Here is a 14,992-nt window from a genome sequence, read left to right on the forward strand (position 1 = left end):
TTTTACAAAACATAACAACCGTGATTAAATGGAGTATGCGTCGTCGTTACTAGGTTGCATTTTTGGACAACATATTGGGAAAGGGGATCAAGTTATTCACCCCAAAAGATGATCGACAAACTAATGCCGCCGCCTTCTGGAGGAAACTGAAATCATCATAATCGTGCGCGAGCACAGGCGGAAGTGGACCTGCTGTCAGTGAGACAGACACATGCATGAGTAATCTTCAGTCAGTGAGACAGGCAGTAGTTATATGCAGTCAGTGAGACACGCAGAAGTTCTCTTCAGTCAGTGAGACAGACTGAAGTTATTTCACATTTCACCTGCGCTTCAACTGTGAGTATAAAAAAATCCCGTTCATGGTTTGGATTATTACTGTTCGGTGTGTGCATGCATTCAGTGCCTATAATGACATACTGTAACTGTTACGTGTGGTTGTTGTAAGGTCTGCAGCGAAGGTTGTTTGTAGTTGTGAAGGGATTCGTTTAAAAGTAATTATTGAGGGTCCTTCACACTTTTGCCCGGTTTCACATACAAGGCTTTAGACTAGTCCCAGACTAAAATGAATGGTTGAGATGTTTAAACTCAAAATATTTTGCCCTGACATAATCTTAAAATATGTCAGGGTCATTGTTTTGCCTCAAGCTGGACACTTGTAATGTTTTTTCTAAGGCAATTTTTTAAAAGTGACTTAAATATCCTCATTTATTTAAGGCATAGTCCTTTTCATAGGCTTTTCGAAACTATAAACCAGGTGAACCACAAAATGTTTTATCTTAAAGGTTTTTCAAAACACTTGAAGTTCTTTTTAGAAGTGTGTTAACGCAACGTTACTACATATTTATAACAAAAAGTAATATATAACAGTAAAATATCATGTGATATTCTGATATTCAATTTTCAATGAACTCACAACAAATCTGTCAAAATGTCTTAAAATAACCACTAGAGAAGTTTCTTGGCAATGTCTGAATTATTCACACTTTTACCTTATTCTTCAGGGGTCCACTTTTACCTTGTTTACACTGTCAGTCCAAATCCGATTTTGGTGCTTATCCGATTGGAATCCTATCACATTTAAAACGTCTGAATGGCCAAAAATCGCATTTCCAGAAATCCATTTCAGGCTGACCGCTCTGATCACATATGTGTAGCTTTTCGGTTACGTCATGCTGTCGTGTCACGTAAAACGTAAACACGTCAGACGTCGAGGCAGATTGTCGTGCCAGCATCATTGTCATAAAAACAGTGCAGATAATCCAGAAAACGGAAGAATGCTACAGGACGCACAGATTGAATCCGAACAGTTGTGATACACAATGTGGGCAGTTTTATCTTGCGTGAGTCCTTTTTATTGTCGATTAATTTAATAACCCTTGTCCATTATTTGTTACATTATTTAAAGAACCATAATTCAATATCAAAGGATTTTTGGCAGTAAGTCGGGGTGTATGTGTGATGGATAGCATCCTATGTTTTGATGCAGAGTTATGGGCCGATCACACCAAATGCGTTTATGGCAGTTGCAGGAGCCTTTTTTGAATGATTTTCTATGGCCAGTGAGCACTATGCACGCTGTTTATGCATGTCGAAGCCTTGCGTTTTTTGTCCCCTGCCGCAGCGTGGAGCGCTGAGAGCGGAAAAGCGATTAGAGAGGGTTATTTTCAGGCACTGATTAATATCATCGCGCCTTTTGCAGCCATGGTACAGCAGCAAAGTCCTTAAAGGAGCATTTCACCCGTAGAAACATGAATCTTTATTGAAAGTGTGTCATATTTGTAGTCAAAATGTAACATACATTTCAAATTTGGTGCCTATTTTACAGAGTAAATGGGTGTTTGTAGTCTCATACCCTCAACAAAGATATGGTCTCGTACACACTACAAACTTTCGGGAGTGACAACCGCATTAAAATGCGGGAGTGAATCCCCTAAATGTTTGTCTCATGTCTGTACGGAACAAGACTCACTCCCGAAAATGCGATGATTGACACAGAGATAACCATAGCAACGTTCTGCCGTCTCGCGTGCTTATCACAGATTTGACCAAAATAATAACAGCATTGTGTTTTGCAATAAACCTCCATCTTGGCGTTGTGTATTTTATGCTTTTGTGAGGCTGCTTCACAGCACGGAGCGCGCGGTCTTGCAGTGTTGCCAGGTCCTCGTCTTTTTTGTACGTAAATACCGTTTTGGTGCTTAACCGTTTATAGCTTTTGGCTCATGAAGCGATCAAGTTTTTGATGTTAATAAAGCGTGAAGAGGCCGGTCCCAATACTTTGATCTTTGAGGTAAAGCATTTAGATTTATTTCGGTTTATTATTGGATTCTTCTTGTTCGCTGTTTTTTTAGTGCAAGATCTGGCAACACTAGTCAGCAAACGCTTGTGCCTCTGTCATTTTCTGAACCGCGCATACAGAAGACTTTTTCCCCTTCTAAGCATTTATTTTTTTCAGAAGAGAGACCTGTCCTGTTTATGATGAACGTTTAAACACTTGATTAACTACTAGTTGTTCAGTTCGGTTATGTACACACTGTGCAGAGTTTCTGTAAATGCGGTTGTCACTACCTGCATTTTGCGGGAGTTAATTCGGTTATGGAATTCGGTTGTCAGTACCGTAAATTACTGAACTGTGTGTGTACAGAACAGGATTAAGCATTAAAAGGTGAAGTGACAACCGAATTAATATGCAGTGTGTACGGGACCTATTGGACTTCCTGCTTTCAATGATGCAAAATGATGATTTTTACATCATTGAAAGAAGGAAGTGCAACACTGAAATCTTTATTTCTCCTGTCTCAGCGGCAACTGAGGAAATGATGCATGACCATTCAAAAACATGACTGGGGTTCTAACTATACAAAGCTTAATGCAAATGGGTGAAGTGTCCCTTTAATTATTACGCCAGAATGAAAGTATAGTTCCTAGCCATATCAGTCTAGAAAATCACAACTCTTAATTTTCCATCTGTTTTAGTACACGATGTAACTACAGAAGAGTCAAGTTTTAAATAGGAAAAATATTGAAACTCTTTGGTTATTTTTGAGTGTGATGCTAATGGTCTAATCAGATTCAATGGATTATGCTAAGCTATGCTAAAAGTGGTACCGCCAGACCCAGAGATCGGCTGAATGGATTCCAAAACTGTAAAAAATAAATGTTTAACTCTATGGAAGCTGGAAAATGAGCATATTTTTTTTTTACAAAAAAGTGGAGTGTCCCTTTAAAGCGCCTTTGGTGTGATTGGCCCCTTAGTTTGTCCCTGACTTCTTATCTCTTGAATGTGATTTGTGTGTTCCAAGATGGCAGAAAGTAAAGGAAAATTTGACTTTGCGATTGATCGTGGAGGAACCTTCACTGATGTGTTCGCCCGTTTGCCAGATGGTAGGGAGAGGGTCCTCAAACTCCTGTCACATGACCCCCAAAACTACAGAGACGCTCCTACTGAGGGCATCTGCAGAGTGCTTGAGGAGGTGAGGGGAAACATTTCACATTGACAACTATTGGCTCTGATTTTGACATATCTACAATAATTTGCAATAATTGTTTAAATTATACGTTTTTGTTGAGATAAGTTTTACTTTTGTGAAGCAAATGCATGCCATATCATTTAAGTTAAAGTATATCAAAACAAGCTAAAAACTGTGTCCCTGAAATAATAATTTATTACTTAATTTTCAGCTAGCCTCAAACAGTCAAATACTTTGTTTGATCAACAATAAATTCATTGAAATTCTTAATACGAATGTTTAGAAGCTCCACAAAGCACAAATATCCAGCATTAAAGTTATCTCCTATGGGTCATTAAAATATCTTGACCACCGTTTTTAATACATTACAAAGCTATGAAGAGTCAAGATATTATTTAATATTGTATGAAGTTTGCTGCTTAAGCTGTTGTGTGATGTTCATTCACATGGGACAGAAGATAATATTCAGCATACCAGAGTGAACTCCAGAGGTTCAACAAGCTTCAACACTGTCAATATGGACTCCTTTAAAACTTGAGATATGCGTATCATTGTTTTTTAGTATAATAGAAACGCGTAGAAAAATAATCTAATACTAAAGCAGCAAACTTTGCAAAGCACAAACAGTTTTTGTCATGACTGTACATCTATCATGAAAGTCCATATGACTCCAGTGGGTTAATAAATCATCTTCTGAAGTGTAACGCAACATTTATTAACCCACTGGATTACTTTAGTGATGAATGTATAGCCATGTGAGAAAGTACAACTTCTTTGAATTTTATGGTTTTACGTATCAGGACATTAGGTTCTTAGCAGGATAATTAGCTGAATAAGGGGTCTCAAACGTAAACTGGCTTGGTGCCATTTCTGAAATTGACATCTCGTCTGAGTGCCTCAGAGTTATTTTAACATAAAAAACACAATATTTCTGTAAATGTAGGGTACTATTTCAATTCTAATATTAAAAGTCAATTAAAAAAAGATGAATTGGGGTTTTAATATTATTTTATACATTATTTTATTAAAACATTCCACAAATTTAATTCCTGAATACATTTATGAACTATTATACATTTTGTGCCACCAGGTAGTGTTTCTGTTTTGGTATATTTTTTGATTAGCTCAATTACAGTGGAAAAACATTACATTATCTCTCAAAATTGATCCATCTCTATTATTACAAATGAATTTGCTTTTATAGTAATATGTAGAAAAAATATTAATAATAAGTGAAAGTGACTTTTGAATGGTTAGTCAATGTTACATTAGTTAGTTGGGCATAAAAAAACAATGTTACTGTAACATAGTTTATTTATGCCCAACTTACTTATGTAACATTGTACTTATGTATATAGGCCTATTATACTCCTATCCAGATGGGTTAAGGTTTGGACTTTGACTGGGTCATTGCAACATCTTGATTCTTTTCTTTTTCAGCTTATCTGTTGTAGATTTGACCGTGTGCTTAGAATCAATCATTGTTCTGTTACATGACCCAATTTCAGCAGTAAGTGTGAACACAAGGCATAACCATAGAAAGTAATGTGTTTCATAAATGAAAACTCTCTGTAAATTTTAGGGCTGGGCAAAAAAATGGATTCTCCCAATTTACTCAATCTTTAATTTAAAAAAAACAATATTGATTCAGAAATCCCCGAAATGAATGTGTGCGCAAATTATGGGTTCATGTTTCTTTGCGGGAAACAGACAGTTTTACACAAACTAATTTTAAAATGCCTCTTAATTATCCTCATAAACATAGACGTTGTGTGAATGTGAACAATTCAGAAAGAAAACGCATGTGTAACAATATATTAGATTCTTCCGTTACATGTAGGTCATAGGTGCACTGATTTATGATTTGGTTTCTTTGCGCACAGAAGTGTTCTTGTCACTTCATAATATTCTGATTGAACCACTGATGGCATTTGGACTTTTTTAGCGATGTCTTTTATTCTTTTCTGGCTTGAATAGTGTCTGTTGAAAAACAGTCTATGGGGACAGTTATAAGCATTTTCATCAAAAATATCTAAAAAGCTGTTACAATGACGATTAAAGGACTTATGGGTTTGGAACGACCCAGGGGTAAGTGATTTATGATAACATTTTCATTTGGGGTAAACTAACCCTTCAGGGCCCTATCATACACGCAGCGCAATGCTGCGCAAAGCGCGACCCAAGTGTTTTTTGTTAGTTTCAGCTCGACGCAGATATAATTTTCACGTCCAGCGCAACGTTGTTTAAACAGCACCTTAGTAATATGTGGATATAAACAGGACGACACCGCGCATACACATGGATGTGCAGCAGCAAAAAATCAAAGGATTAAATGTAAAAGATTATTACTCAGTTATAACCTTATAATCTATAATTATTACTCAGTCTCTTGGACTTTAGAAGGTGTAAAGAGCTGCTTCACCTGTAGCCTGGTAATTAAGCAGATTTTTTGCTTTTGTAAAAGTCTTGATATTGCATTTGTTTAGATTTTTTTTAAATGCTACCCCACAGATTTATTGTATATGATGTCTTTGTACTTCTGGATATGGTGAGATGAGAATCATTTTTAATAATATTTTAATATTTTTCAAAACACTTATGTGGTGTCCCAGTGCTGAAAGCAAACTTTTCGAGATTACAGTTATCATGCATCATACTTTAGCAACAATTAAAACACATAATTATTACTCCATAATTGAAATAGTGACTTTTAAAGACAATGAAAGCTGTAATTACAAAAGTAACAATTTCAGTAAATAAAACGCAACACAATTTTTTAAATATCAATCTTAAACTGGTCGTCTTCTTTCTCTGCTTACAGTTTTCTGCTTACAAACTTACAAACCATGTAAATAGGCAAATTGCCATGGCTTGACCGCAACTGGCTTTTAAATGGGATGAGAGTTGAAACTCTCATTGGTTTATTGCACATTACGCCCCAAAACACACTATTACTCATTATGAAAATAGGAACAACCCTTTTAGACTGTGCACCAGGCGCATAGACCATTTTTCCCGTCATCATACTAGCAAAAGTGGATTCGGACATGCCTTAAGTGCACCTGCGTTGTGCGCTTTAGACTATCCGCTTAGAACGTTAAAATAGGACCCTTAAAGTGAGAGCACAACAAATAAATTCCAAGTCTGCTTAAATTTTTATATGAAATATGTACGGAATAATTGAATAGGGGCCATTGAATTATTCGCAAATAATGCAAGGTGGTAATGCGGGACGACGTGAAACAGAGTTACACCGTCTGTGTGCATTATTTTTAAATAATTCAAAGGACCAGAGTCAATTATTCCTCTATACCACAGTTACTACAGACATTGGTCTGGTAGCTATTTTGAGTTTATCAAAAAATAATTCATAACCGTGAACCATTTATCAACCAGTCAGAATAAAGCATTCAACAGACCCATGGTATAATGTTAAATAATCAGTACTGGACTAATTAGAGTCTAATCCATATAAAAAGTATCAGCAAATTGGTTGCAATACCCAGCCGTAGTAAACCAAGCCTAAATGCTACAGTTGATTTTAGTTGTCACTGAAAACAATAGCCAACTACACAACACATGACATATTACACTGTTAAAAATGCTGGGTTATTTTTCATGGGGTCAAAAAGGGATGAGCCCAGCAGCTGGGTTGAAATTAACCCAGAAAATGTTTATATTTGACCCAACAATGGGTTAAAACAGCCCAGTATTTTGGATTAAAACAACACAGCATGGGTTAAATTACAATCCAAAAGGCTGGGCTCGTCCCCTTTCGACCCAATTCTGTGTTAAAAATTACCCAGTATTTTTAGAGTGTGTATTGTGTCAAAAATACAAACGCAAAATAGTAAAATAAATTGGTAAAAACTTTTGATTTTTTTAAATCTCTGCCCTGAAAAAATAATTGAGCTTCTCTGAGGTGACAACAAGAATCATGCAAAAAGTTGTTGTGGTTACAGCTTCTGAAAATTGCTGGACTTCATTAAGCCTAAATACACAATGATCATAACATGATTGGATATAGTGCATCAGAACATGACACACAAGGCAAGGGTACCACATATTTATGACATAGTATTTGACTGCTGAAGTATTTTTAAAATGGATCATACATACACACACACACACACACACACTCATACAAGCTCAATGTTTTTGACAGTCTTCTGAGTGTTTCTTACTTTTAGACTAATTAGTTGTGCTTGGTGGAGTTTCCCGATTTTGAGCCACATATAAAAGATTGTTCAGCCCTATTGATTGGTCAAAATAGTAAAATAGCTAAAGAACGAGCATATTCTGAAATACTGTCTGATTGGGTAATTGAACAGGAAAGTGAGCAGAGCTTTCCTCGGGATCAGCCTTTGGACTCCTCTCTGATTGGTTGGATTCGGATGGGCACCACAGTGGCGACTAATGCTTTGCTGGAACGCCAGGGAGAGAGAACAGCTTTAGTGGTGACGCGTGGATTTCGAGATCTGCTGCATATTGGCACGCAAGCCCGACCGGACCTGTTTGATTTGGTAAGCGACATAATTTACATGTTTGTATGTAAAGCCACCTTTCAACACCTAGTCAGTTTCATGGGTCTGAGAGCATTTCTCATAAGTTGAATAAATGGGATAAAGCTTCAAATAAACTGAAGCCTTAAGCCCTTTAAAGTGAAACAGTCTTTGCTTTAGGTTCTAACAACATCAAATCTGATCTGATCCACTTCACATTTACCCTCATAGGTTATCAAAGAATGTTTACAATGACACATTGAGAAAGAAAGGAGTTGTGTGTTATATTTCTATGGAATGGAATAAATGCATAAAAAAACATGTGCTGTGCATTCAAACAGTATTCAGACCCCCCTCATTTTTTCAATTTTGTTATGTTGCAGCCTGATACCACAATCGTTTACATTTTTTTCTCATTCATTTACACTCAGTACCCCAAAATGACAAAGTGAAAACAAAATTTGATAATGTCTGTAAATGTATTAAAAAGGAATAAACTGAAATATCAAATTTCAACAACTTAAATATTTAACAGGATTAAAAAAGTGGGATGTGACCTCCTTAATAGTATAGTCTATTCCTCGCTTGCAGAAATTTTTCTTTGTAATATGGTTGATTAACTTTAAAAACACACAGGTTTATATGGGCTGCTGTTACTTAAAGCGCACACAAAAAACTTCTCATAAGTAGCACATTAAAATCTGTGTAGCTTCTTTTTGCTTAAACCCGTTAACTGACACTGTCCCATGAGTTTACTTCGATATTTCGCATGTACATCTTTAATCTGTCATGACAAACTATATATTGTTGAAAAGGTCTAAGAATGAAGTTTTTATATTTCAAAACATTTTAGCAGTTATAAGAATGCAGTATCCGTAATTTATTAATTTGTGACAAGAGTATGCAGCAAACCAACAAAAACCTTATTTCTTTGATTATTTTATGTCTAAAATAATTTTTTATCTATAACACTACAACACTACATTTATACTGCTTTAACAAATGTTTTTAATTTAATATTTTCACTTACAGACAATTCTGTAAAAAACATTAAAGTTCTTTCTTTAAAACAAGACCAAAATTAGGCTTCTAGAGCAAATAATGACAGAGTTATAGTAATTTGAAGGTGTACATCACCTTTTCACCCCCCCCCATCAAAAAAGGCTGTGCCATGAAAAGGGTTAAATATTTAAACGGTACTGTTCTGTTTTGACAAGTAACAAATCTCTCAACTGGCGCGAGCATGGTTTGCACCGGGCCACTGGGCTGTCCTTATTGTCGAGCCCTGCAAGAGCTGGTTGCCTGGTGACTAATCTGAGCAATCGGTGTAGTAAGGGAGGTAAACAAGAACCTAATGGTCACTCTGACTGATTTCTTGTGTGGAGATGGTACAAAGTTCAATTAACCTTAAGTGTACTTCAAACAAGGTGTAAAAACAATCTCAGCCATGATCAAGAGAAATGTGAGGCGTCAAAGCTAAGTTTTGTCTGAACATTTATAGGGCTTGAATTCTTATGTAAATGTGATATTTCAGTTTTTCTTTAAAACAGACATTTCTAAAATTCTAATTTCACTTTGTCAGCAGGGATGAACACGATTAACTGATTAACTATTAACAGTTAGTAAGAATTTAAATTGATTCATAATATTAACCAATTATTTAATAAATGCATAAAAATAAAAAATAAAATAAGCATTTACTGAACATGTATCTGCAGTAGTGTTGTTCAAATAGCATGCTATTTTGGCTGCTCCTGCTGGGAGTCACTCCTTGAATGAGACTTGAGGAGAGGAAATTAACTTAAACGTGCCGGTCTCTGTGTTGTTTTCTGTCTCTGTATTGTGTGTGTTGTAGGAGGCATGTTAAAGTGTGCCTCTGTGTTGTTGTGTGTGTTGTAGAAGGTGTGTATGCCGGAGCTGCTCTATGAGGATGTGATTGAGGTGGATGAGAGGGTGATTCTCACACAGGATTCCTGTCAGCTGCCCAGAGATCAACCCAAACGCATGGTTACAGGTGACGTGTAGAACTCATGTCAGGAGCAAGCTGATTGATGTAGTGACTCTCAGAACCTTTTAAAACATTAAGGGCCAGATTTACTAACAGCTTTCACCAGCGGAACTATCTGGATTTACTAAAGGTGTGCAGTGGATAATAAGCGTTGAAAAGATGTGGTTATTTTTGCGACTGACTTTATTGCATATGCATTTCTAGGAGTTCAGGTGCCAGATTTATGGGAGGAGATTATTTAAATGATTCACACAACGATATTTACTAATCTTTGCACCTTACTTGTATTTGCGCCCATTATTTAACACCAAAAAAGCATGTCTTAAATCATTTTGCGCTTGAAATGGCTGCAATTGTTGCTGATAGGAGGAGGCATCACAGAGATTAGAGAGTGGGTGGTACAAGGCAGGGGATTTTTTCACACGTTTATTTGAAATGCCAGAGGAACATATTATTCAAAATGTTATTTTTTATTTGCTTCTCCTAAGTAACTAGGAGAAGTCACACAATACCAGGTGTTTCAAAACTTCTTGTAAACCTAATTTTTTTTGTCCTCCTGTTCTTTTCAGTGTACTATGGCTTCATTATTTTCCTCTGTGATGTCCGTGGTGCTGAACTTAAGCACATCAGGTGTTAGCAGATCACCCGCACCTCATCAGCTCTGCTTATTTGCGACCCTGAACTAGTTTGCGCTTTTTTCATTATTAAAATGAGCTATTGTGCCTGTGTTATTTATTTTGTGCCTTTTTCATTAAATAACACGCATATTACCACTCTGTGCTCTAGCGTTAATTTTGTCCCATTTAGTAAATCTGGCCTTTATACTGCAGAAACCTCCACACCTATACCTGACTTTAACACATTTCCTTGCTGTTAATAAACACCAGTGTGAATTATAGATAACAGAGAGTCAGAGAATAAAGGAAAACAGTTACCAGAAATTAAAACATGTTTTAATGCAAGAAACTTTGACCTGTTTGCACTGATTCTGTGATCATGGGTTTGTCCCTCAGGTAGTACAGGAGACAGTCTGGAGGTCTGGCGTGAACTGGATCTTGATCAAGCAGAACAGGATTTGAAGCGTGTGCTCACCAAAGGCATCCGAAGTCTTGCTGTGTTGTTACTGCATTCTTACACGTGCGTATCATCATATTAACACATACAGTATGATGTGTTAAAGGAGTGGTAAACTGGCTTTTTCTGAAGGTTTGATTGTGTTTATAGGATACACTGTAACACGTGTTCATGCTTCACATATTTTATCTTTATTCTACACCTTTGGTTCCATCCTCCGTCCTAAAAGTGGGCAGTTGAGTTCCTGATTTTATGAAGCCCCTCCCTCACAAATACGCAATATACTCAGATTGGTTAGCTGGCCCAGTGTGTTGCGATTCGCTAACCATATACCGCATGTTGTCCGGAAAAGCCACGCCCCTTATCATAACGGCTAGTTGCATGTGTCTGAGTTTTAGTAAACAATGGTATCAAGATTGCTTTATCAATTTGAGCCTTGACCCTGGGAATATAGTGAAGAGGATCGAGCAGAACCTGTGCAAGCATGAATCTTACAGGACATTTCAGAATGGTATGTTGTTTGTTTGGAGTATCTACAGTGATCACTATGGACTGTATCGGACCATTCGTTTTTTCTTTATATAGAACGAGTTTAGCCAAATATCTGTTGACCGAACTATGAGCTCATTACAAAAACAAACCATGGCTTTATTACACCCTGTGGTTATAGGAGCCTATAGGAGCATATGAGTAAACACTACATAAAAGCTCTAATCAAAGAATAATTTACATTGATCACACAAATGCCAACAAACATCAACATTTGAAGTTCACTGGTGGGATTGAAATAAGTCTGCAGGGGCCGGTTGCATAGAAATAGTAAGTTAAGACTGTGTCTCGAGTACTACTCTGACCAATAGCAATTAGGTAGGGCTATGTCTTACTTTTAAGATTGAACACAGATCAGTCTACTTTTTTTCTGTAACTGACTTAAAAAGTTATGTCTAGTCTAAAAAGTTTATGCAACCAGGCACAGCAAGCCCGACTCTCTAACCACTAGGCTACAACTGCCCCAGTTAGTGACTGTGATGTCACTGATGTGAGAGGAAGCTCGCTGTAGTCCAACCAGCCGTTTGTTTTCATTTATGCGAAGCAATTTCTGTTAAAGAAAATATCTCCCTTTGCATTGAACTTTGAGCGTTGTAACTTTGGAGATGTTACACAACATTACTCACTAACTAAAGTTAAAAAGTGAAATTATAATCAAGGACCCCTTTAAATATGCTAGCTTGACTGTTTAATAATTAAACAACAACTTACAATATAAAGCAGAAGACCTTTAACAGAAGGCTATAGATTGACATTGTCTGGTTGAGGTTCTGTTAAAGTTTTATTCTGTAGGTTGTTTATTGATATCACAGTAGGTCTTAAGTTGGCCAGGATAAACAGAATCTCATTTTATTCATATTAGGGTTAAATGATGGGCTTCAGACAGGTATGGTCATGGACAGATAGGGCATCTGGCAAAGGGCCGGACCATTCTTAAAATGTGGGCCAGTCAGATTTTTTAAAACTATATATAAATAAAATTGTTTTTTCATGCCAAAAAAGGCGTAAAAAGGTTGTTTTTTATTTTTGGCGGGAGTTTCTGTTCCCTACATTTACACATGAATGCATATGCAAAATGTTCATTAGTTGCCATGTAATGCTATTGCTGCTATTGTTTTTTAGGGATAAGTTTGTGTTAATACGATTTTAGCAATCTTATTAAAGCTACAGTTTTATAGTTAGATTTTTTTTTAAGTTTTCTTTGACAGATTTTGTGAGTAAATTTGATTTTGTTTTGATTTTGAACATCCAAAAACTGTGTATTCATAAATACACATTTGTCGTTGCAACTTAATTATTTAAAGGAACAGTATGTAGGATTGTGGCCAAAACTGGTATTGCAATCACAAAACTTGTGGCTAAAACTGGTACTGCAATCACACAACTGATGGCCAATACATAAAATGACAACATAAACATCAGTTGAGGGCTGCAACTCCACTTTTTAAATGACAATATCCTGGCTGGACCGCTGTTGTCAGTGATATAAGTATTTGAAATGAAAATGATTTCTTAATGTCTAGTGACATATCAGGGCCATTTTATGATTAATTTATATACATTTCTTACATACTGTTCCTTTAAGTTAAAGTAACATAACAATATGTGTATAAGCAGTGTTTCCCACAGATCTGAAATTTACTTGTGGTGGTAGCTGGTGAAAAGGGCAATCATTATTATCCACCGACAAAAAATGGTCTACTATACATGTAACAAAGAACTAATAATGTGTGACACAACACAATACTTTGATTTATAAAACATTCATATTAATTTCACATTATATTTCATCAATCTAACCACCCCAAACTTTTTTTGCCATAAACAAAGCTGACACTGTTTGTCAAAGCACCACGAAAACACTTTATGTTTTTGCACTGATATATGAAGCAATTTGATGACCCCTTTTATCAAACTCAATTATATACAATACTATGTATACTATAGCCTATATAGACAGTGCAGGTCTATAGATTATAAATGTGACTGATGTTATAATGTTAATAACTTCTATAAGATAGGCACTTTTACTGCTTCTGCTTTCTATTTCTCTTTTGCCGATTAAAAAAAGCTTAATCCACTAATTATTTCAGATTTAAAAGTCTACTTGCTGTCCCGATGACAGACTAAGTGTACAAGTAGCATTTATGTTGGGCCAGTGTGCTATGGTGTGTTGCAAGCAGGGTGTGGTGGGCCGCTTTGTGTCACTTTTTATTATTATCAGCATACACTTTCCTTCTTTTGTATAGCATTTGTAATACATTTTTTTACTTAAATCATTTGTGTATGTTTGTGATTTACAAATTCTGTAGAATGTATAGAAATTATGTCTCTAGATATTTTTTTTTTGCCACCCCAATATAATCTCTGGGTCTTACCTGGCCAACTCTGAATAAACATTCTGGCTACGCCCCGGGACTTGTTTTTGTGCGACGGGTAGAAGTACCGAGCCTTGTTGAACACCATTGTAAATAAAGTGAGGAGCTGGTATTAAGTGTTCAATCTATATTTCTCCTTACCTATGGTTTGTGTGTAATTTCAGGTGGTCGGATCACGAGAAAGCTGTGGGAAATTTGGCGAAACGTCTTGGATTTACGCAGGTGTCTCTTTCCAGTGAGGTGATGCCCATGGTGCGAGCAGTGCCTCGTGGATACACTGTATGTGCAGACGCTTACCTCACGCCAAAAATACACCGGTACCTCGCTGAATTCGCTGCAGGTTTCAGAGGAGGATTGAAGGCATGTGCATGTGTGAGATTTATGATGGATGAGTACAGAATTTTTTCAACTGGCCCTTGAGCTCTCTCTTTCTTTGTCTCTCTCTCTCTCTCTCTCTCTCTCTCTCTCTCTCTCTCTCTCTCTCTCTCTCTCTCTCTCTCTCTCTCTCTCTCTCTCTCTCTCCAGGGTGTGGATGTGTTGTTTATGCAGTCTGATGGAGGTCTGACACCCATGGAGCAGTTCAGTGGCTCTCGGGCCGTGCTCTCGGGCCCTGCTGGAGGAGTTGTGGGCTACGCCGTCACCTCATACGGCTTATTCGAAAACAAACCCATCATCGGCTTTGATATGGGAGGTGAGAGAGAGGGACAATGTTAAAATCTGTCATTTCCTTTTGTTTGGGACACAAAAGAAATGTTTAGCAGAATATTATTTTCTGTATGATGGCACACAACAAACTAAGACTGTCGATTGCCAGGGTTTTTCCTGCTAAGAAAATTTTGAGGCAAGCAGCTCTGTCAACTCCAAATGACGACCAACATTTTGTCAGGTGTTTCGCAGAAAACACGAACACTCAGTGGATTGTCATTTGTATCTGCAGTAGCAGCATTACACCACTGTGGTGATGCTGTTTCTTTATCAGCACAGTGAGTAGTTGACTAAACTATTTTAAAG

The 14,992-nt window shown here is 36.8% G+C and overlaps 1 protein-coding gene across 2 annotated transcripts in view; it reads left to right on the plus strand.

The window, feature by feature from the left end:
* The window catches only part of oplah (5-oxoprolinase, ATP-hydrolysing), a 42,775-nt gene that overhangs the window by 1,233 nt on the left and 26,550 nt on the right, over positions 1-14,992 (plus strand). The window contains exons 1-7 of one of the 2 annotated variants that reach the window (XM_065242683.2): positions 114-336; positions 3,303-3,473; positions 7,802-7,993; positions 9,872-9,986; positions 10,994-11,117; positions 14,146-14,341; positions 14,507-14,672. In XM_065242683.2, coding sequence (XP_065098755.1) covers positions 3,303-3,473; positions 7,802-7,993; positions 9,872-9,986; positions 10,994-11,117; positions 14,146-14,341; positions 14,507-14,672 — 964 coding nt within the window. In that variant the 5' untranslated portion in view covers positions 114-336. Of the gene's footprint in view, positions 1-113; positions 337-3,302; positions 3,474-7,801; positions 7,994-9,871; positions 9,987-10,993; positions 11,118-14,145; positions 14,342-14,506; positions 14,673-14,992 lie in introns of those variants that run through there. The other variant, XM_065242684.2, reaches the window with a different exon arrangement.

The sequence above is a fragment of the Paramisgurnus dabryanus genome, chromosome 1, assembly GCF_030506205.2.
Source record: "Paramisgurnus dabryanus chromosome 1, PD_genome_1.1, whole genome shotgun sequence".
Lineage (NCBI taxonomy): Eukaryota > Metazoa > Chordata > Actinopteri > Cypriniformes > Cobitidae > Paramisgurnus > Paramisgurnus dabryanus.